We start from the raw sequence: 22,038 nt of genomic DNA, 5'->3' as shown, positions 1-22,038 counted from the left end.
AATGATGGTATTAAATTATTTTGAAATACATATTTGACATATTTATATATGATATAAATACTGAAACATTCTGTGACAGCAGAAGAAATAAATTTGAGATTATAGAATACACTCAAACCAATAATTAATTTGCAGCTAAATCAAAGTTAATGGTTGCAGAGATTTTTGCAAAAGCTGTCTCTTCAGTGAGAGCTGCACAGTTCATGTAATACTAGCAAAGGATATTTACTATCTGGAATAGCAAAGTCTCTGTTACTCTGGTATACTTGTTTTAAATTATCTATTTTCTGCCCAACATTATAATATTACAAAATCTAAACTTGGCCAGCATCACAGTAGAGAAAATACACATTCAGTAGAAAAGAGAAGTTGATATCATGAATGTTACACGTGGGACATGAAAACCTGGGTGATAATAAGAATGATTCAGAAATGTCACAGAATCTGATGCACATTGAGATTTGAATTATCTGACCCAGTGAATTTTGGAAAGGAAAGAAAACGTACCCTGGAATTCTTCTAAAGGATTTTCCCTTTCTTTTCCCCTATGCTTGTAAATTTCCCTCCCTCATGCATTTTCTCTATCTAAAGAACCAATCTAAAGTGAGAGAAGGCAAATAGAATCCAGCAAAACTTCCCTCTCTACCTTTCAATCAGAGAAAAAAATATAATAACGCTTGTTTGCATTTTTAAATTAGGGTTGTAAAATAATTTATTTTTTTTTTTAGAGAAAGAAGATGTAGATTTTAGACATGAGATAAAATTTTGTAGCTTCTGAAAGAAACATCTTACATGTGGATATTATTATATCTGTCACTACTGTGAAGCTTCTCCAAGTGAGTCTTTAAGATCTCACAGAAAAATTCCTATATTGAAATGTCCCTGGTACTGAAGTAAAGACACTAATGTTAAGTGTCATCATAGGGGTTCCATGACTATCAATCTACAGTGAATTCAGCCATGGTACAGAGTCTATCTACACCAATTACAGTTATGCTGTGTCTGGACCACTGATCGCTACTAATTGAATTAGAGAACTTGTACCTGCTAACCACAGGCAATTTCAGATGCAGCTTTAGTCTTCAAACATTATGTTATTGTGTTTAAAATATATTTGTGAGTTAATGATGGTACACGTTTTCCCAGTTTGGCTGTACTAAACCACAAATAACTGTTTTTGTTATTCTGGAAGTTGTTACGTGTCCAAGCATCAATTCTTTTACACTGGAACATGGAAGATGGAGAATAGTGAATGGTTCACATTATGAGTATAAAACAAAAGTAGTTTTCAGCTGCGATCCGGGGTATTACGGCTTGGGACCAGCATCTATCGAGTGTCTTGCTAATGGCACCTGGAGTTGGAGAAACGAGCGGCCATACTGCCAAAGTGAGTACATAAGATACCTGCATCTGCTTTACAGACTTTGGATTAAAATCTTGTATTTCACTGAATTAGAAATTAAATAATTAAATATTGTCAGCAGTTAATTAGAAAAAATATTTCCTGGCTGGAATTCCTGGGTATCCTGAAAGATATTATTAACAAATACAGTCGAGAAAGTTTAATGACAAGGAAATATCTGCAAGCACACTTCTGGATTAAAAGATCCCTAAATCTGTAAAAGCACAAATAAGTAATACTGAACATTTTCATATATATTTTGTGAGGTCAAGAATACTCTATAGTCTAGAAAAATGCAAACATTTTATATTCTGTCTGCACACTTAATAAATAATCACTCCTTTCAGCTGGTTACCTTGCAGTGTGTAAGTCCACGTCATTCCTACCATCAGGTGATCTCCTGATAACTTGCAATAGATACTTCCCAAGAAAATAAGTAATGAATATTCAGATACTAAACGTATTGTGACAATAAATATTTTTCACTATGTTTTGGGTAGGTTTGCTTGAAATATCAACTATTACATTTTTTTAAACAGAAAGTACACTAGCTGGTTTCACCCTTTGATAATCCACTATCTTGTTTACTATTAGTACAGTTCTTTAATGATTTAAGAAATTATATCATATTTAAGAATTATTTTAAAAATTATGACCTTATTTGAAAAGATTATTTGAATTGTAAATGAATAGCAAGGAATTCCATGCAATAGTCACTGATTGTAACAAAGTATTGTGTGAATGCCAGGGCAAACTTTTCATTATGAACTAGAAGTCTAAAATGACATTTTACCAAAAAAACAAAGATAATTTTTAAAATGGCACAGTTGTCATATTACCATATTAAGAAAATGACATTGATAAAACCAAGGTAATTAAATAACAATTAATAATGCTTTGTATGGCAGGACTTTTTTAACTTTACAGAGACAATTCCTATTGTTTTGTTCTCCCTATTTCCTGAAGTACTATTTCCAGGGTAGTAATAGTCCTTTTATGCAGTTTTTGCTTTATGTTTTCTACTGAGCAAAATACTTCCAACTGTGAGATTTTTTTAATCTAGTTGACTGGTTGAAAATTGTTATTGTATGTGTGTTTGGTACTCAGCTGTGCATTTTCTTTTTGTTTTGGTTTTGCTGTGAAGTTATTTCTTGTGGAGAGCTTCCTACACCCCCAAATGGGAATAAGATTGGAACTCAAATCACATATGGATCAACAGCTATATTTACTTGTGACTCAGGATATATGCTTGTTGGTTCTGCCGTGAGGGAATGTCTGTCTTCTGGACTCTGGAGCGGAATTGAGACCAGATGTTTAGGTATGGATACTTCTGTCATGGCTTATATACTTTTCTTGTCACTAGCAGAAAAAGTAAGCAAACTGAATTGGTTTGTCTTTTTCTCTTAGCACAAACATTGAAGAATCCTGCATTTTAAAAAATGTATGTTGCTGAGTTGTTTTTCTCACCAGATTATGACTATGGTTAATTTTCCACAAACTGAGCCCCTTTTTCAGTGCCTTCACCACATGCAAAACCTGTGTCACTTGATTGCTGTATGTGTCTCTAAAGTAAATCTTTACATAAAAAGCAAGACTGATGCCAGATGTATCAGCGCTTTAATAAATCTTCTCAGTTAAATACATGCATAATAGACAGTGATTATCTTACAGGATTAATCTCTACATTTTTAAAAGGGGGCGTTGCAGAAGTTTTGATAGGAACACTGCAGCTTTTATTTGAGAGAAAATTGCTATTCAAACACTATTTATATAATTGTAAATATAGAATTTGACACCCTTTAGTTTTACATATTTACTTCTTCATTTATTTAAAATACTCAGACACCTGCCCCTGAATCATTTAGGAATAAAATGAACATGAGAGCTCAGGGAAACAATTTCTGGGCTTCTTCTTAATTTTTTATTATCATGTGTATGTAGCCCAGGTTATTCTGTTAACTGTGGAGACACTGATTTTAACTCTGTATGCAATTAACCTTTCAGTTTCTGTGGAAATAAAAGCTGTGATAATATTGTGGTTGTAGAATGCAATATGAAAGTTGTACCTTTCCATTTGTGGAGGCATATGAAAGTAACTGAATTACCATAAGCTGAGACTTTTAGATGAATCTTAGTTTATACACAAAATATAGAAATTTGTTGCAATATCTCTTTGTGCAGATTTTTGTTTACCTTTTTGGTGCAAATTTGGTGCAAATCTTCAGTTACACATAATTTAAATGTTCAAGAGCAAAAGTGTTGTTTGTCACTCTAAAGTCTGAAGGTGTAATGTTTGCTGACATAGCTGAAGAGCAGAGACAGACTTTGTTTATGTTTCTCTTAGACAATGAAAATCACCTAGCAGATGGGGGGTAGAGAGGGAATCCTCTTAGATTTCTAAGTTGTCACAAATGGTAAGACAGTTTTGGATTTTAAAGTTTTGGAGCACCATAGTTCATTGTATAATCAGAGTCTTCTGACTTTTTAATTTTTAATGTTTTATCTGCAAAGGTTACAACTGTTGGATTTTGGAAACTGTAAAGAATTTCATCAAAGAAATATTTGAAATTGTATGTTCTTTATGAATAGCACCTTGGAAAGTGCTTAAATGTAAGAATTTTGTGAAAAGAATTTTATTCCAATGAATATTAACCCAGGGGATATTCACTTCATTCTATGTTTACCTGTAGCAAGAAAAATATAACACAGGCCTAGTAGTAGCTATCACTGGGATGGAATCGTGGATTTAATTTTCTGTTCAGGAAAGCAGAGTTTTTGAGAAGACTGGAACATCAGATTTGGTTGGAACAAAGATGATAAGACACTGATTTAGTTAGTGGCCAGACATGGTATGTGGGTTTCTACAGTGATCCAGGTCTTTAGCATTTTGCAGGCACTATATGGACTGAGTCTAGTATTTAGAACTGTTATTAATATTAGTTTCCATTTCAACATGTGGATCTCATTTAGTTTTCCTGATTTCCCTTCTCAATGAGCAGGGGTCATTGGGTGAATGACCAGCTTACAAAATGAAGACAGCATAATATTTACTTTAAACTTAAGACAAACCTGAAGGAAACAATTTTAGTTAAGAAAAACTGTTAAGTTAAGAAAAACTTTATTTTATATTTTACATTATTTTAATAATGTAAAAATACCTTTCAGGTTGTAATGGCAGCAGATTATTGAAGGAAGAGAGATAATATCACTTAGGTCATCCTTGTCTGTAACCTCTTATTTTTTCTTGATCCAAAAATACCAGTTCCAACATTAATGAGTTATACATGACAGCCTTAGGACAAATGAGAAAAAAAGTTATCCAATGGTTCTGTAAAGTAGTATTCTGTCAACAAGTTGAAAAGAGACAGCTGAGGTCAAGCAGCCATGTAAACTGACAGTGAAGAGTACGCAGTGCATGAATCAATCAGTACTGTGGAGAGGTGTGTGGGGCAGGTAAGGGTCCTTGACATTCAGTACCTCCAGTCAGTTTCTGACTGAAACAGAATCTAATAAGGGGTGAAAAGATTTTTTTCGTATGACCATTTTATAAGATATGTACAGATTAATGAATGAAAGTACCAGTGGGGAGGTTAGATGATCAAATTAGAAGTAGTGAGAATATATTAAATCTATGTATACTGTGAATCAAGTAAATAAGGAACTTAAATGTATCCATATTTTCATTATACCCAAATAATATATTTGGAAGAGAAAGGTAGAGAAGTAGAGCTATAAAGCTATCTTTCAATTCTTTCATTTGAGAGGAAGGTATGCATACTCAGGAGTGACTGAACCTTTAAATTTTTATTAGGTAAGGACAAAAAATCCTTAGTTTGTATATTTTCCCAATCGACTTTGAGTCACTGAAATATTTCTTTGGATACATATCCTGTAAAGTATAGCCTTTCTGCCAATGATTTCATCCTTAAAACTTTTGGAAAAACATACAAATAAATAAGTCCTTCCCCTTCACTTTTTAAACATCTTTTTTGCACACTTAGGATATTTCTCCTAAAAGGGAATCTGCATGTCCAGTGATACTGAGTTTATATATCTAAAGTTACCTGCATGCTTCTCTTTGTTCTTCAGTAGTACTACGTAATAAAAACAAATAGACTTGCAGATGTTTCATCCTTAAAGAATTATTCAGCCATGTCAAGGAATTAAATAGAGAACTTCCCTCTCTGGACCATGGATTTAAAATAATTTAAAAGATGGCTGCCATTCATCCGGAGCAGTTTTAGTATAAGTTGATCAGTTGGCAAGGTGAGGTTCTTTTGAAACAAGCAGGAGCAAGACCCCAAATCCTGTTTTGTCTGTGGCAACACCAGTGTTGTTCCAGTACCTCAGTTTTCTACAGAAAGGTTATTTGTGAATAGGAGGATGTAAAAAAAAAATACATCCCCATAAGAAATAGAAGTCCTGTAGAGAAGAAAGAAATTCCAGCAAATGATTCTTCCATTCTCAGCTGAGGTCATCTTGACAGGTTAATTAACCTTTTTTGAATAATAAACTTAATCTCTTTTTTTCAATAAGGTAATGGTACCTACATTTCTCTAACTACTGTGCTCATGCTTGACATTACTGACATCTAAAATAAGCATAGGCATGTTTTTGCCATTTCATGTAGAGGTTCTGTATTCATTTATTCCTACTCTTGCATCTGAGTGAGTAACCTGCAGAAAAGAAACCTCATTTGCAGCTGAGGTTTCTGAGGTGCTGACACCAAGTTATTATGCTCATTCTTCTCTGCTAGAGCTGGATTTCATGTCAGGTTAGGTAATGTATTTGGTGCTCACGTTATTAATATTTTTCACTGGTACTTTTTGACTAATTTCATTTCTTAATAATATTTCATGTAGTTTTCTTCTCAAGCTTTGCTAGGCTGGAAATTGAGAATGTTATAGTACTTATTTCCCCTGCAAATCTGCTGCTCAGAAAAACCTTCAAATTTGGTCTTTTTCTTTGTACTGTGCACTCACTGCCTTTACAGAAGTGGTATCTTTTGATTCAGTATTATAAGTTATGGGTTACATTAAGACCTAGGGGATTCAAATGGATTCATAGAAGTGCTGTGTAGGTTTTTATAGCTTTATCATGGAAAAGAAGGAAATACACCCTATCTTACGATTATTGCACTAAAATAAAGATGTTGACAATTAACAAGGCTGTCCTGAAAATAGTCCAGAATAGCCTAGTCTAAAATAGTTTAGAATCCTAACCTACTGTGAAGTCAGCTATTTACTACTAAGGTGTTAGAATGTTACTTCCACTCTAGTAAAGTAATTATTATAACCTGTTTGAATTGTTGCAAAATGTTGAATGGAGATTTTACTTAATATTTGCTAACTTTATTTCAGCTTTTCTTCTATTCATAGCTCAGTTAATGTAGTGCAGTAAATTAACTAATTTTTATGTGTTTCTATCTGGCAATGTACCATGCAAGGATGTATTTTTTTTCCACTCATTCTGACAAACGCAGTTCAGAAATTAAAACATTGAGCTTACTGCTGGAACCACTTTGTCAATCCAATATTTCCCACAAATCGTACATGATTGTTTCATTTTTTGTTTCCGGTAGCCTTCCAAGGTGATTAGAAAGAATAGTTTAATATTACTCTGTAATTAGTCACAAAATCAGAATATTACTTTGGAGATAAAATAATATTCCATTAGATAATAACAGGACTGTTAGGTCTTTTATCTATCATAAATATTGAGTGGAAATGAGTAAATATTGAGTGACCTATTGGCTGTTTAAACAGAAATTGATAATAGAATCAGTATTTCTTAAACACTTGCTCATCTATTTGCAAAATAAATTTTCTGGAAAGCAAAAATATTTTTTAAAAAAAGAGAGACAGCCTTGTTTCCAGTATTTGAACTTTTGTTTTCACACCGGTACTCAGTTTTTTCTCAGCAGCCCATTGCTTTCCACATCCTTAGCCTTCTGCATCTGTTTTCAGTTGTCTGCCACAGTTTTTGTGACATATTTTGTTCCTGCCTACAAAGAGAGCTCTCATTATGATACCCAGTTTCTCGTATTTGCATTCAATCCTCAGTGAAAGCAATTCACTTGCAGAGCTCAGCTCCTGGCTTTTTATCTCTACCAAGATACCAATAATTTAGCTACCTCATTGCAAAAGACAGCCACACCTTATAATTGCATTGAATAAAGGCTAGTTATTACAACAGTAAGTGTTATAATTCATTCAGTTTAATTACGATAACCTTCACAACTAAACAGTGTTGCATGATTTTTTGCTGTGGTAAAGCCACTCTTTACTCCGTGTATATAACAGTGTGAGAAAAATGGCATCAATTACATTTTACATGATATATGCATACAATACAAGAAAGTGAATGGAAAAAGATTTAAGGGATACTGCTGTGAGATAAAGTGAAAGAATAGAGTTGATACCTTTGCACAAAAAATATTCAGAAACAGAGACGATTTCTCAGAAAATCATACAGGTACGTTATTTGTTTTTCTCAGACTATCAAACAGCCTGCAGTAATCTGACAATTTTGAAAACTTTCCTGAATCAAAAAACCCTCCAACCCCCCAAACTCACTATTATATATGCATGTATGGATGCACCTGTATATATAGGTACAGGCATATAATACACCAAAGCAACATCAAAGGCAATTGAAAGGCACTTGCAAATTTTATGTCAGAATTTTAATAAGAGGAAATAAATGTCTTCATTTCTTATGAAACCATTAAAACAAGATTTTTAAATGCAACTCCTTAAAAACAATTAACAGCAGGAAAAACTACCAGGATATGCAGTAAGGAGTATGAACATGACCTTAATGTATTAAAAATAATTTCAAAATTCTTTTCTTCACATGTTCTTTAGAGAAAAATGGCAAAAGGGAAGAATACTACTAACAGTCATAAGAAAAACAAATAAACACTTTTTACAAGAAATTAAACAAAACCAGAATAGAATGGAAGAACAATTCAGTAATAATTATTCTTTCAGACAGGGACATGGATGGTGGTGGGAGTTTTTGTTGGTTAGGGTTTTTTTTTTTTAATTTATTTTCTTAGCATTGGATAAGCAGTGATAGCAACTACTGTAAGTGAAAGGTTTTTATTTCCTCTGAGGGAGGCCAGCTCTGTCAATGAGTGGGGTGGGAAAATAAAGCAAATTTTGAAAATATTAATGACTCTGAATTTATTACAGCTTAGGGATTTTATTTGGCTGCATAAATTAGCTGAAATTTCAGTAATGTTCTCAAAAGTTCTCTTAACAGGAACTGAATACACTTTCAATAGCAAACATGCTGAACTGCTTACCACATGCACCTACATGACAGATGGTATTTTTAAAATGGAACAAATGGAGCAGAACTTATTGTTGGGGGGCGAGGGAGGGGTTGAAGGAGTTAGGAAAGGGGTGGTATTTTGATTTTTTGAATGTCCATCAAACAGAAATTCCCCAGGAAAGCAGAGTGAAAACTGGAGACCAATCCTGAAAATCCCAAATGTTTTTCATTTTGTTTTAAAACTGCCATTAAATTAGCATCACAAGTCTGACATATCCTGTGTATATGAAAGTTATGCTAAAATTGGGTGTAGTTCCTTAACTCTGTCAACAATGAGTTGATACAGAATTCTGATATGATTGAACTACTGTTTTACAGTAGTCTTCATATGCTTAGATTGGGTTTTTTCAGTTTAGAAACCTTATGCCGCAATACAGGTAGTCTCTACTATTTAAAAAATACATCTCTTATTAATTAATGCATATTTTATCAATTAATACTAATTGTTACTATTTCACAATTAGTTATGCAATATAGATAGTGCTTCAAAGATTTAACTGTTACACAGTGTGGGTGGAGCTACTCAAGACAGAGGGGTTTGAAGTAATTGAATCACAGAACAGCACAAGTTTAAAGAGACCTCTTCACAGAAAACATAGCTTGACATATTTGATGATGTGTGTTGCTTCCACTCTTCTGCTGTAAGGTGTAACTATAATCTTAATTAGGAACTAGATCAAATATTGTAATGAGGGGGAATAGGAGATTATTTCAGTGCAAACTGCTTGTTTGCACATCTGATAGAAACTGATCTTTTCCAGGTAAGTCTCACTTGGTTAGTTCTATTTATCATCACATGTTCTGGGGCCGGGAACCTGGGCTCTTTGGGGCATGTTCAAGAGTACTACCGTGCACTGAAAAGATTACAACTTTACTGGAGAATCAAGAAGTTCTCTGACAAAAATTTTACATTTTATCTCAGAAAATAAAAAAATAATTTTAAAGTGTGCCTGACCCTTATGTAATACTGAGGGAAATGGGGAAGGGGCAAATACAGGGGTCAATATACCCCTGAACAGTACCAGAATAGGTACTATAAATAAGTCAAATTGCAATTTCCAATTTAATCTGTGTGGTCACATACTGCTTATATTGTTAATTCTTACAGTTTTATCAAAGTGCATACGATGAAACGGGTACGCGGCTGAAATTGCCAGATGCAAGTTTTAGGGAAATCTCAGATTCACTTTTTTTCTTTTTAACAGGAAGTATCTAGCCCTGAAAGAGTGAGGCAACATGCTGAAAATTTGCATCAGAGTATTATATACACTTAAAAGTTCAAAGGAAAAAATAATCCAAACTATACCCAAACTATAGCAGCCCCATGTTTTAAGGGTGTACTTGTATGTTTTGGTTTGGATTCGGTTTTTAGTTTGTTGGGGTTTTTTGTTTGTTTCTTTTTTTAAGAGAACTAGAGGAGAAAAGGAGAACAGAGGAATTTGGGTGGCTGGTAATTCTTTTTTTTTTTTCACTAAAGTACTAGCTGAAACAGTGGTTGTTTTTCTTGCTTGCCTTACCTGTTTTTGCAGTGAGTTCTCTGCCATATGTTACAGTCTCCATGATGTCAACCATTGTCAGAGGATTTTCCATTATGACACTGTCTGCTGAGTCACAGTGCCCATTTTCTGGGGTTCATTAAGTAACATATAACAAATGATACATGGTTCGTTCTGTTTCCCTTCCTCTCTAAAGATTAAATGTCTATTTGGGACTTTCATAGTATAAATAAAATAGTTCTCATACTTTGAGAAGACAGGTTAGTATTAGGCCAAGACAGAAGGTTTTGTTGCAAGATACGTGCATGTAATTGCACTGATTACCTTTAGCTCAAATATATTAATCTGCTTGTGATTCCTCAGATCAATAGAACAGAAAGCATAGAGTACCATCCAGAAATAGATTCCACCAATAAATTTCTTTCAACGGAAAGAAATTGTACAATTTCCATTGTACAAAGGCTATGTTGGAAACATTCATATGGACTGGTATTTATAATGGGTTGATATTTATACTATTTTTCTTATATTTATTTATTCTAATATAGAATTTTACAGGTTTTGATAAAAATGAGTTATTTTTTGAAAAGACATTTGATAATATATATGCCATTAAATCTTCCCGCACTCTCTTTTTGTAATTTTTTACATGTTTACAGTCCTGTTTATACAATTACAATAAGCAGTCTTCCTCAAGGTCATAACAATAAACCTTTGACTGAAGTAATTTAAAAAAATTGAAAAATGTTCAGCGCTTTTTTTTTTTTCCTTTTTTTAATTAAGGGGGTTTGGAAGTATATTTGAAAATTCTCTGCAACATTTACTGATCTTTGTTTTTATTTACTTTTAAAAACCTAGCTGGTCACTGTGGTACTCCAGACCTTATAGTCAATGGTCAAGTAATTGGAGAAAATTATGGCTATAGAGACACAGTTGTATACCAGTGCAGCCCTGGTTTCCGGTTGATTGGTTCTTCTGTACGAATATGTCAGCAGGATCACAACTGGTCTGGTCAGCTTCCATCCTGTGTGCGTAAGTAAGCATGTCAACACTGCTGGTGTATGTTGCAGGAATGTCTATATCAGACAAAATAAGGAGTAAGTTTGTAAGTTAGTATTCATTTAAAAAAAATTTAAAAATAAAAAAAGAAAGAGAATAAAAAAGATTTTAACAGGTCCTCAAAAGTATGTGGCCACCTAAAAACTATAATTCATCTCTCAAGTGAAGTTTAACGTTGTCCCTTAAAATTTCTGCTGGATTATTGCATCTTTTGGCTACCTGCCATTTATATGTGAATATGAAACTTCTTCAAAAAGTGGTGGGACTTGGACACCCAGTTACTCAAATTTTAAGATGTCTTTATGTCCCTTACTATCTCCTCACAAACATACTGTTATTTTGCTTTCCAGTTTGGGGTTTGGGTTTTTTGTCATGATTTTTATATTTTGTTCCTGAGGCTCCTTGTGTGGGTTAAGTGTATCAACATACCAATTGAAATTCCATTAAGTAATAAAGAAAATACTGCATTCCATTTAAGATAACTTAGGAGCTTGCAATGGATTTTCAGTACACACTGATAATTCATTACATATACTGCTCACTCTTTGCTTTGTTTCACATAGAACTAGACATACACTACTATAATAATTACATTTTTTAATTTTGTTTCCACTTTATGATCTAATAATAGATTTGTACTTCTTTATATTGCATCTTAGACCGACTCATTTCTTCATAGGTAGTGGTTACGGTGATAAAATCAGACATTTACTCAAGAATTTCTAAATTAAAATGTTAATAGCATTGTTAGAACTGAGAAAAAAAAATTGGATATGCTAATAGCATAGAATTTATTTAATAATGTATTTTCTCCATCTAATTAAATGGAAGGTTCAAATACAGGGGGATGTGCACTTCCAAATGTGACACAATATGTAGGAAAAAAATTAGAATGTCAAAAGGCTGTTGTGAACAGCAGCTGACTCTAACTTTATTATAGATACTGAGGAATGACTTCTGATCCAAGGTACAAATAAAGTATTGAGTGATAATCTCACATTTCTTTATTTTTTTAACTTAATTTTAATTGCATTTTTGAGATCACATGTTTAAATTTATCATTTCTGACTTTTCACTTTTAAATTTACTGTTCCTCTTGCCTATACAGTAGGCAGACATATTACTGTTGTGAATTGCTTCTGTTTATGCTTGGGTATTAATCACAATTTTATGCAAAATTCATACTGCTGTTTTCACAAGAGCTTTTTTATTGTTAGTATATTTACATTAAAAGCTTCTGTGTTGGCTGAATGCGTATCTTTGCCTGGTAGTTTTACAAATATTAATATTTAATGTACAATTGCAGCTATTCTTTTAGGGAAAAATGTAATTCCTTATATTAAAAAATTCTGATGCCTGTAACACAAAGATAATACATTTAATGAAAATAATTTCTTTAACAATATTAATAGAGCACACGAAACTCAATTTTACATTCATTTGTAGAATATACTGTATCTATATACTTTATCTATCTGCTATACTAATTTTTAAGGATCGTTTGCACTTTTTTGATGTCGCAAAAAACTGGGGGTTTTTTTTCTAATTTTAAATTGCAGATTAACGTTTCATTTAGCAACTACTGGAGTTCATAAACCCCAGTAGAAGAAAATATACATTTTTTTAATGATTTGAGGAAAATTAGTTTTTTATTTATTTTCCTTACTATTCTTGTATTTTATCTTTGTAGACACAGAAAGGGAACTTTGCCTTCTGTAGTCAGTTTTTTATAAATAAAAAAAAAATTTCACCACGTCTGTAATGTTTCATATATCCAGTTATAACTTTTTAACATACTTAAGTGCTGAGGCCTCTAAAATAAAAGCAAGTGAATTCATATCAAGATGTATTTGTAAGAAACAATGCCTGAGGAACTAATGTACTGCAATATTTCCTGTCCATTTCAGGCAATACGTAATGAAAATTGTTGCTTTTCTCCTTATCAATCAGAAAAGTTTCTGCATTTGCCTTGATCATTGCATGTCAAATTCTATTGAGTTCATTTAAATATTTAAATAAGCGCTTGAAATATTTATTAAAATAGACCTTTGTTCTTACTAAGTTCAGAGGAATGTCATTTTTTTGTGGAAAGTACTCAGTATTTTACCATGAACATACAATGTTTATCATGAATCAGAAAAAAAGTGATAACAGCAGGTTCTCTTTTGTTTTTGTTTTGTGTTTCGTTTTGGTTTTTTATCTCTGTGCAATGCTAGCCATTAGCTGTGGTCACCCTGGAAGTCCTATTTATGGAAGAACAAGTGGAAATGGTTTCAACTTCAATGATGTTGTGACATTCTCATGCAATACTGGGTATGTTATGCAAGGGCCAACCAAAGCGCAGTGTCAGGCTAACAGGCAGTGGAGCCACCCACCTCCTATATGCAAAGGTAAGACTGCAAGCATTTACAGTTCCCAACCTTAGTTTGAAAGATAATTTTGAAAAATAAAAGGAAACTGTCAAGACAAAAGGGTGCATTTCTTATATTAGGAAGAAGTTCTTCACCATCAGGGTTGTGAGACACTGGAACAGGTTGCCCAGAGAGGTGGTGTAAGTTCCATCCCTGGAAATTTTTAAGGCCAGGCTGGACAGGGCTCTGAGCAACCTGATCTAGTGGGTGGCTTCCCTGCCCATGGCAGGGGGTTGGAACTAGATGATCTTAAAGGTCCCTTCCAACTCTGAAAATTCTATTAAATTCTATTATTATCATTAGGCGTAAAAGTATTAAAAAATATTTCATTTTTTGAGTTAGATCTTTTCTGCATTCAGAAAGCTGCTAGGATAACTGATTCAGAAAAACTTTCTTATGTGTCTGTAGTTTGTATTGGTATTTAAAGTGGTTTATACTGGTTCCTTAAGCAAAATTATACAGAGATAATCAAGAGCTTTAATGATATAATGTTCTCTACATGTTTAGACAGTATAGATCTGATAGGTGTATAAGAAAACATATTTGTTTTCATTTCCATTGTTGTAGATTTTGTTTTACATTTCCATTGATCTGATTATTTAGCGTCTTCATTTTTTTATTCTAATTTTTTAACATAATCCTTTTGGTTTGATTGTTAACACTTCTGGATATTATATTTTAAATTTTTTCATTGAAAATACAATAATATTTTTAATTATTGCTTTTTTAGTTTTTATAAGCACTTTTAGAGAGTTTTATCTTAATTTTCTTTTTTTTTTAAGTCTGTTGTTATGTGCTTTTCAAATGTTATATTTATCCTCATTTAGAAAAATGTACTTTTGATTGATACTGTGTTCAGCATCTTTGCAGCGTCTTCTGTGGATTTTTATCTGTACACAGGCTAAATCATCTTATGTATTTCTAGTAATTTTATTTACTGTATTTTCCTTCCAGCAGGTTTCCCCTCCTTCTCTTTGATCATTTTGCCTTAAGCAATACTGGCAAGTAGCTTACAGTACTCAAATTTCCAAGGACCTTTTTGCTGCTGAGAAGTTACTCTTATTTTAAATAGTTGATGATGTGTTAACATGACCAGTGACACTGGAAACTGTGAAAAAAAAATCTCCATGATCCCCAAAATAAGTGTTATACTTCCCTCTCCAGAAATCTGTACATTACAAAAAATTGAAAAAAGAAAAAAGAAGGGAAAAAAGGGTCTTAAATGATTTTCAACCAGATAGGTAGTATGTAGCTTAGGACTTAAAAAATCTATCAATATTCTTAGCCATGAAAGTGTAGCCAGATTTTTAAAATAGCATACATATCTGTTGGGATATTTCCCTGTTCTAATAAAAATCACCCCAGTCTTGTGATCATGTCCCTTTTAGCTCAAAACACCTCCTCCAATGTTGCCCCATGTTGAAATGTTAGTATAGGAACATAAATTTCTGTACATGCCTTTGTTGATTAGACTAAAGGCACATCTAGCTCCATAACCTGTTTCAAGCTGTGAGCAATAGTTTATGTCAAGGTGAGAATATAAACTGGTATGTCCAGTCACTTATAGTGGCAAATATTTAAACAGCATCATGACACTCTGTGAAGAAACATTTCCTTTTATCTGCTTTGAGTTTAGCATCTCCTGGTTTTAGCATCTCCTGATTTCATATCATCTTCCTAATTGAGTGTCATTATATGTATAAAGTCATAATATATAAAATCAGGGTAGCAATATATTGGAAGTTTCTCATACAAAGGACAGGAGACCATTTAAAGATCTTTTTAGTAGACTGTATTTGCAGGAGTCACAAGTCTATGGTCTTTTCCTTTTCAGTGGTCAATTGTTCTGATCCTGGCATTCCTGCAAATTCCATAAGAGAAAGTAAAATTGAACACGGAAATTTCACATATGGCACAGTTGTGTTTTATGACTGTAATCCTGGATATTTTTTATTTGGATCTTCCGTTTTGATTTGTCAACCAAATGGCCACTGGGACAAACCTCTACCTGAATGCATCAGTAAGTAGATAATGTGTATGCTTCTATAAGGAATGTGAAGTAGACTAGGTATTATTTTACACAACATTTTTATCAGTCTAATGACAAGAATTAGAATAATGTTTATATGCATTTGCACATGTGCAGTAATGATGAAAGGTCTCGGTGGAAGCTGTAGTCACATAGTTCCTTGTTATTTTATGTAGCAAATAACACAAAAAGGCAGAGAAATGCAGTAACTGAAAAAAGCATCTTGGAATGCTTCAGCACAGCGATCTGTTATAACAGAGATAAAACATAAACTGAATTTGCCAATATGTGGCCTCCACTGGCAGCAGAGCTATAGTCACACTGGTATTTAAAACCTATAGTGCCCAATCATTGACTTATGTCACCATAGTAGTTTCTGGACTTCTCTTGGGACAACATGAAAATCATACTGTTAAGAAAGAAACCAAATAGTAATGACTGCATAGAGCATTGAAAGTGTCTTCTGGGTCATGTCCTCAGCTTACCACACTACCAGAAGTACCTGAACAACATAATCTTACACAACCTACCCACTGAATCAAACAAGTCAACACAAGGAGGTGTTTTTCTTTCTGGCTTGTAATAAACATCTATCTAACTGTGACATTGATACAGCCACAGGTGTTTAATAGGTTTTTAATTGTCTGCGACAGCTGGTTAACGCAGTTCTCTTTAAGTTTGTGGAAAAGATTTTGGTTTATGATCAAAATCTCTCTCAGAAGGGCTGAGAGCTCATTCTCTAGAGATTTAAAGGGAAAACAGATGAAGGTTTCCTTAGTTAGGAACCATAGACTGCCATTTGCTGTACTGCTGTAGATACTAATTCTCAGTTTCACTTTTTATTAGTCTTCCTTAATTGAGGCTTCTCCAGTTCTGCTCTTCCCTCAAAAAAAAAAACCCAAAACAAAACACAAAACTTGCTTCTTACTTCTTACTATCTGGATTTCAGTCTCTCTCTAATTAGTCTAAAAAAAATTATTATTTTTTTTAATATTCCTAGAGTAATGTAGACGTGTAGAAGAGACATCATGAAAAGGAAAAATTGTTTACCTGTAAAGTGATGCTATTGCTTTGAAATGTGTCGTAGCTAGAGTACTTCTGGCTGCTATAAATCCTGAAAGAACTAGAATTCAGTATTCAACCTGGACCATAATTCTCCCTTTGAATTAAAATTAGGGGTATATTCTACTTCGGCACATGTAGCTAGAAAAACACTTTAAATTTGAAATATACTCAGAATGAAAGACATGTTCTGAACATACACCTTAAAGAATTCCAATGACCACATCAGTGGTTTTTGTACTGCAAATTATTCTCAGTTTATTGCTCAGACACATGCTCTAATTTGTTGTTTTTAAGCTACTGAGATTTGAGTGCGTGCAATCTGCATCTTCCAAGTGGAAATTAAGCAATATAGACCAGATTTTTTTTTTCTGGCTTCTTTGCCATCCTCTCCATATTCTACCGCAGTGCCTTGTTCTGACATTTTATATTTATTTCCCTTTTTCCGGAGTGCTGTTTATCTCATCCATAATAACTATTAGCTGTGTATTTTATTTGGATTTTTCAGGAAAAAAAGAAATAGCTGTTGAAATGTCGCATTGGCAAAAGAAGTATTTGCATATCTTTCTCTTATAATTACTATTTTTTAAGGAAAGTGAGGTTTTGCTGTCACAGGAATTGATTGGTAATTTTCCATAATACTTTAAAAATATGATTTGACCTGACATTTTTACATTCTCTGAAGAAGATGAATAATATTATGCTCTTTCACTTTTCTTCTTCCTCTATTATTTGTTCTTTAAATCTGCCTCAAAGCTTGATGTAAAATTACATTTGCACAGCTATAAAACTGCACTGTGCAAGTATGTGATGGAATAGGAGTAGATAACGGAGAGGCAGAAAGGAAGAAGTTGACGGAAATAAAATGGAAGATTAATTAACATCAGGAGAAAAAAAGAAGAAATACCACCAGCTTTTCACACAAAATCCCCACCTGAGAACATTAGTATAAATTTTGTAGAACGAATTATCAAGTTAAGGGTGATGTTACAGGCTGGTATAATTTCTTGAATCAATTATTAGAAATCTAGGACTTGCAGACATAATTGTAAACATAAAAGTATCCATAGGAAAGCTCAAAACTGAATTCTGTAAACTACTAGTTTACACTAGATCCACGAAATTAAGTCTTCCATCTTTTCCATTATGACAACATCTTAAAAAAAGCAAAAGAATCAATCAAGAAAAATACGGGTTAAAAAAACACAAAAATTGTGAATGTTTTTTTACTAGTTTCATTTTACACAATCACAGAATTACCTGGATTTGAAAAGACCTTCAAGATTTTGTACAACTGTTAACCTAACACTGACAAGCCTTTTACTAAACCATATCCTTAATTAAACTATTTTTAGTCCTTAACTAAATCATTTAAACAAACATATTTCATTGAAGCCTTTATGCCTTCTTATCAACAATGTTCTAAGTTTGACTTCTCTGAAGTCATACATAATTGATAATAGATTTTAGTTATAAGTAACTGATTAAACATATATAAACATCAAGTGCCCAGTTTGCAAAGCTGGCTATTCTGCCATTTTACTTAAAGTCCAGTAAACTTACAAAATGGTCACAGGGGTCTGTGGCACTAGATAGTAATCAAAGTCAACCTCATACCACATTTCTAAATCCTTTGTGAGGATTTAGATTTAGATTGTGAGGATTCCAGTGTTATCATGAAGGTTCTGCTTCTTGCAAGTTGAACTCCTAAGAGAACCTGTCATTGAACACAGACCAGTCTATGTAAATTTAAAGCTTGAAGACTGAGAATACTCAGAGCAAGATGAATCATCACACATGACTATAGTCATATAGTGTACAACCATTTTACTATTGTATGCATCTAAAGTGCTAGGGGACTGAATACATCCTCAAGCCTGACCAACCTTTTGGTTTGGCTTTTTTTGATAAAAGAATCCTGCTAAAAATATTATGGTGTTGAAGATAATGAAGTACTGATAAAAAAATACATTTTTACAACTTAGGGGGCTGCTTCTAGTGCCCTGGTAATTGCAGCTGTATTCTGTGGGGTTTGTGATTCATAAATGCAAATATTTTTGGCCAGTATATGACACATATCACAGATGTGAGTTAAAAAGAAATCAAACATGCTAGCTAATATTCATTCTGTGATCAGTGTGAATATGATGTGTTATGGTCTGAGTTAACATTAAAATTTATTTTTGTTTTGGATCCACGAAACAAATTCCAACCGTAGAAAGGTCCTGTGCAGCAGATTTCGTTTGACAATTGACACAGGCAAAAATATAGAGCCAGGCAAAAGAGGGAGAGAAGAAATGAAGATATAAGAGAGAGAGAGAAGTGGGAAGAAAGTGGGAAGAAAGAATGAGAGAGCAAAAGACAGAATCACCACCAGGAGTCCAGTTGTCCAGTGAGTTTCTTCAAGCTGGCGCTGATCCTGGACAGGGTCCGATGCAAAACGGCAGTGGGTCAAGACACAATGATGAAACAGCCACAGCATGGACAGCCAGATATAACCCTGAGTTCCTTTTGTTCCAAAGGGGCAGCTGTCAGTCAGCTGTCATTCAGCCAGGTTCGCTAGAAGACAGATTGCCTGGAGGGGAGCTTCTGCAGAAGAGTGTAGTCCCCCACCTCGTCATCAATTCTTATCTTCTTCCAGGCACTACTTCCCTCTCTGTTAAAGCCACCTTAGCCAGGTACTTAGCAAGTACAATCAAGGTGGCTCAGTCATGCCTGGAGGGACCACCCAGCATTGCAGGCTCGCCCTCAGGAAAGGGGGTAGTCTCCACCCAGTAGTTCTTATTGCTTCCTGAGGTATCACCCACTGCTTAGCTCTGGCTCCACCCTACCCAAGCCTATTCACTTTAAAATTGCTCTTTTGAGAGAATTGCAAATCAGTGAGGTCAGACATTCACATAGTTAATAAATTTTAACTGTGCGTTTCCTAAACTTAGAATTATGCAATCATCTTGGCTGGAAAGGATGTTCAACATCATTTAGTCTAATTGCCAGTCCTATACCATTGTAACCACTAAATCATCTCCCAGAGCAACATGTCTACCCATTTTTTGAATGCCACCAGAGATAGTGACTCCACCACCTCCCTTGGCAACCTTTTCTAGTGCTTCACCACTCTTTCAGTAAAGAAATCTTTACTAATATCCAATCTAAATGTCTCCTGGTGCTACTTGAACCCATTTCCTCTTTTTCTATCACTAGTCACTAGGGAGAAGAGGCCCACACATGCCTCGCTATAATCTCCTTGCAGGTAGCTGTAAAAAAACTTGACATAGTAACTTGCTTTTAGATTAAGTCCTTGCCGTGAATTCTTATAAGTTTTCTCCATAATAATTCAATGCGCAAGAGGGTTCATTTTGTAAGCTTTTGATATGTGCTTTTAATCTTAAAAGACAGACTAGCTATTTCTTTTCAATACAGAATTTAATTTCCATTACATACGTTGTCCATGTAGATAATGTTCTCTATAATAATGCATAAGACCTTTTGTCATTTTACTTTAGTCATACATAGTACCTAGCTTCCTGTTGATGTAGCCAAGGTAGTTTCACTCTTGCCTTACACAACTTTCTAGTAGATAGGAGGCTGCTGAAATTATTTCAGTGGTGTTATCCTGATTTTAGGTCAGATTTCTAGCATTAAGCCTATTTTTATTCCTGAAAAAAGGTCTGGTTTTCACCACTTATAATAAAAGTCACTTCTCATAATTTTCTGTATAAGGAACTAAAGGACAAACAGTATGATTAATTTTCTTATTTTCTTTCCTGAGTTCATGTACTTCCTGATAATCTGAGCCAGTTAGCAAGATTAGGTCTGTATAAGGTAATTGTTGGATACCCCTCGTGTGCAGTTTCTAAGATTAAGAGTTCTAGCATTTAATCCCAGTATGAAAATATGCAATCATTATTTATCAAAAATTAATCCAGAAACAACTGATAGATAGTTTATCCATGTCCTTTTCTTAAGTTAGGAACTTATAAAAATTCCCTCCCATCTTTGTGCAATTAACATCAATGGATGATGACTAGGAAAATGTTGAAAATATGCAAAAAATACTTTACTTACCCAGTTAAGTGTTTTAAATAACCAAAACCATGAATATAAAATTAGTATGTTATTATTAAGTTTCGTAGCAAAATTTAGAAAAACTGTTCTTGTTTATAAACCTAATGGACTTCATGATCAATTATTTGGGACCGGTGGATGAGAGAAAGTCTGCATATTCTCTACCTCAACAGTGACGTTGGCAGATATTTTCTTGTATATTTTCTCTGAAGAGTATGTGCAAGAATGTGTGTGTGAGCATGTGCTCATGACCTAAAGATCAACTAAATGAATCTATAAAATAGCTATATATTATATCTAAAATACCATTTTTACAGTTCCAAACATCTGTTTCATAACTTTTGGTCTGTAGTATGTAATGAATTTCCCTACTCCAAACACTAAAAAGATCAGCCCCTTCACAAAGTTGATATATGCCGTTACGAGAATTGTGACTATGAACTTCTTGATCAGTAATAATAACCTTCTTTTATCTTCAATAATTATGCATTGTAGTGATTGACTGTGGCCATCCTGGCATTCCTCCTAACGGTGTCCTGTCTGGAGATAAATACACATTTGGCTCTACTGTTCATTACACCTGCACTGGTAGACGATCGCTGATAGGGCAATCATCCCGTACGTGCCAATTAAATGGACACTGGAGTGGATCTCTTCCTCATTGCTCAGGTAATATATTTGAACTAATAAGTGTGCCCTGAAGCTGTTTTGAATTTGTTTTCATTTTTTCAGAAGGCCATTTTAAAATCTGGAAAACCATGTATACAACTGACTTTGTCAGTGATACTTAACATGACTAGGAAACAGGACATTCACTAGAATGTTAAAGAAACTGGCATGTTTTGGAAATGTTTTCTATGTGATTTCTGGAAAGCATATTAATTTCCACAGGGAAGCTTTACATCATTATTTCTTCAAAATGATGGATTGATTTCTTTTAAACTTGCAAAACATCAACTGACTTGGTGACACGTCAGGTATGTTTTAATTGCATAATATATCCATCTTTGTAATAAGACCCAGTGGGCTTCACATCATTTCAGGATAGGATGCTCAGTTTTGAGCATCTAATGTGTGTAATAGATTAGCTCTTACCAAAGTAGAGATATGTTTTCATAACAACTTAATGCTTAGGAGTGTTACGTTTCACGACTTCAGTTTGATTCATTTGAGGAG

At 33.8% G+C, this 22,038-nt stretch overlaps 1 protein-coding gene across 2 annotated transcripts in view; it reads left to right on the top strand.

Moving 5' to 3' along the window:
- Positions 1-22,038, top strand: part of CSMD3 (CUB and Sushi multiple domains 3) — a 544,465-nt gene that overhangs the window by 480,027 nt on the left and 42,400 nt on the right. The window contains exons 52-57 of one of the 2 annotated variants that reach the window (XM_071738231.1): positions 1,193-1,387; positions 2,547-2,720; positions 11,095-11,268; positions 13,512-13,685; positions 15,541-15,726; positions 21,358-21,531. In XM_071738231.1, coding sequence (XP_071594332.1) covers positions 1,193-1,387; positions 2,547-2,720; positions 11,095-11,268; positions 13,512-13,685; positions 15,541-15,726; positions 21,358-21,531 — 1,077 coding nt within the window. The remainder of the gene's footprint in view (positions 1-1,192; positions 1,388-2,546; positions 2,721-11,094; positions 11,269-13,511; positions 13,686-15,540; positions 15,727-21,357; positions 21,532-22,038) is intronic. The other variant, XM_071738232.1, reaches the window with a different exon arrangement.

The sequence above is a fragment of the Heliangelus exortis genome, chromosome 2 (genome assembly GCF_036169615.1).
Source record: "Heliangelus exortis chromosome 2, bHelExo1.hap1, whole genome shotgun sequence".
In the NCBI taxonomy this organism is placed as follows: Eukaryota; Metazoa; Chordata; class Aves; order Apodiformes; family Trochilidae; genus Heliangelus; species Heliangelus exortis.
This window is presented reverse-complemented; position numbering and strand designations above follow the sequence as displayed.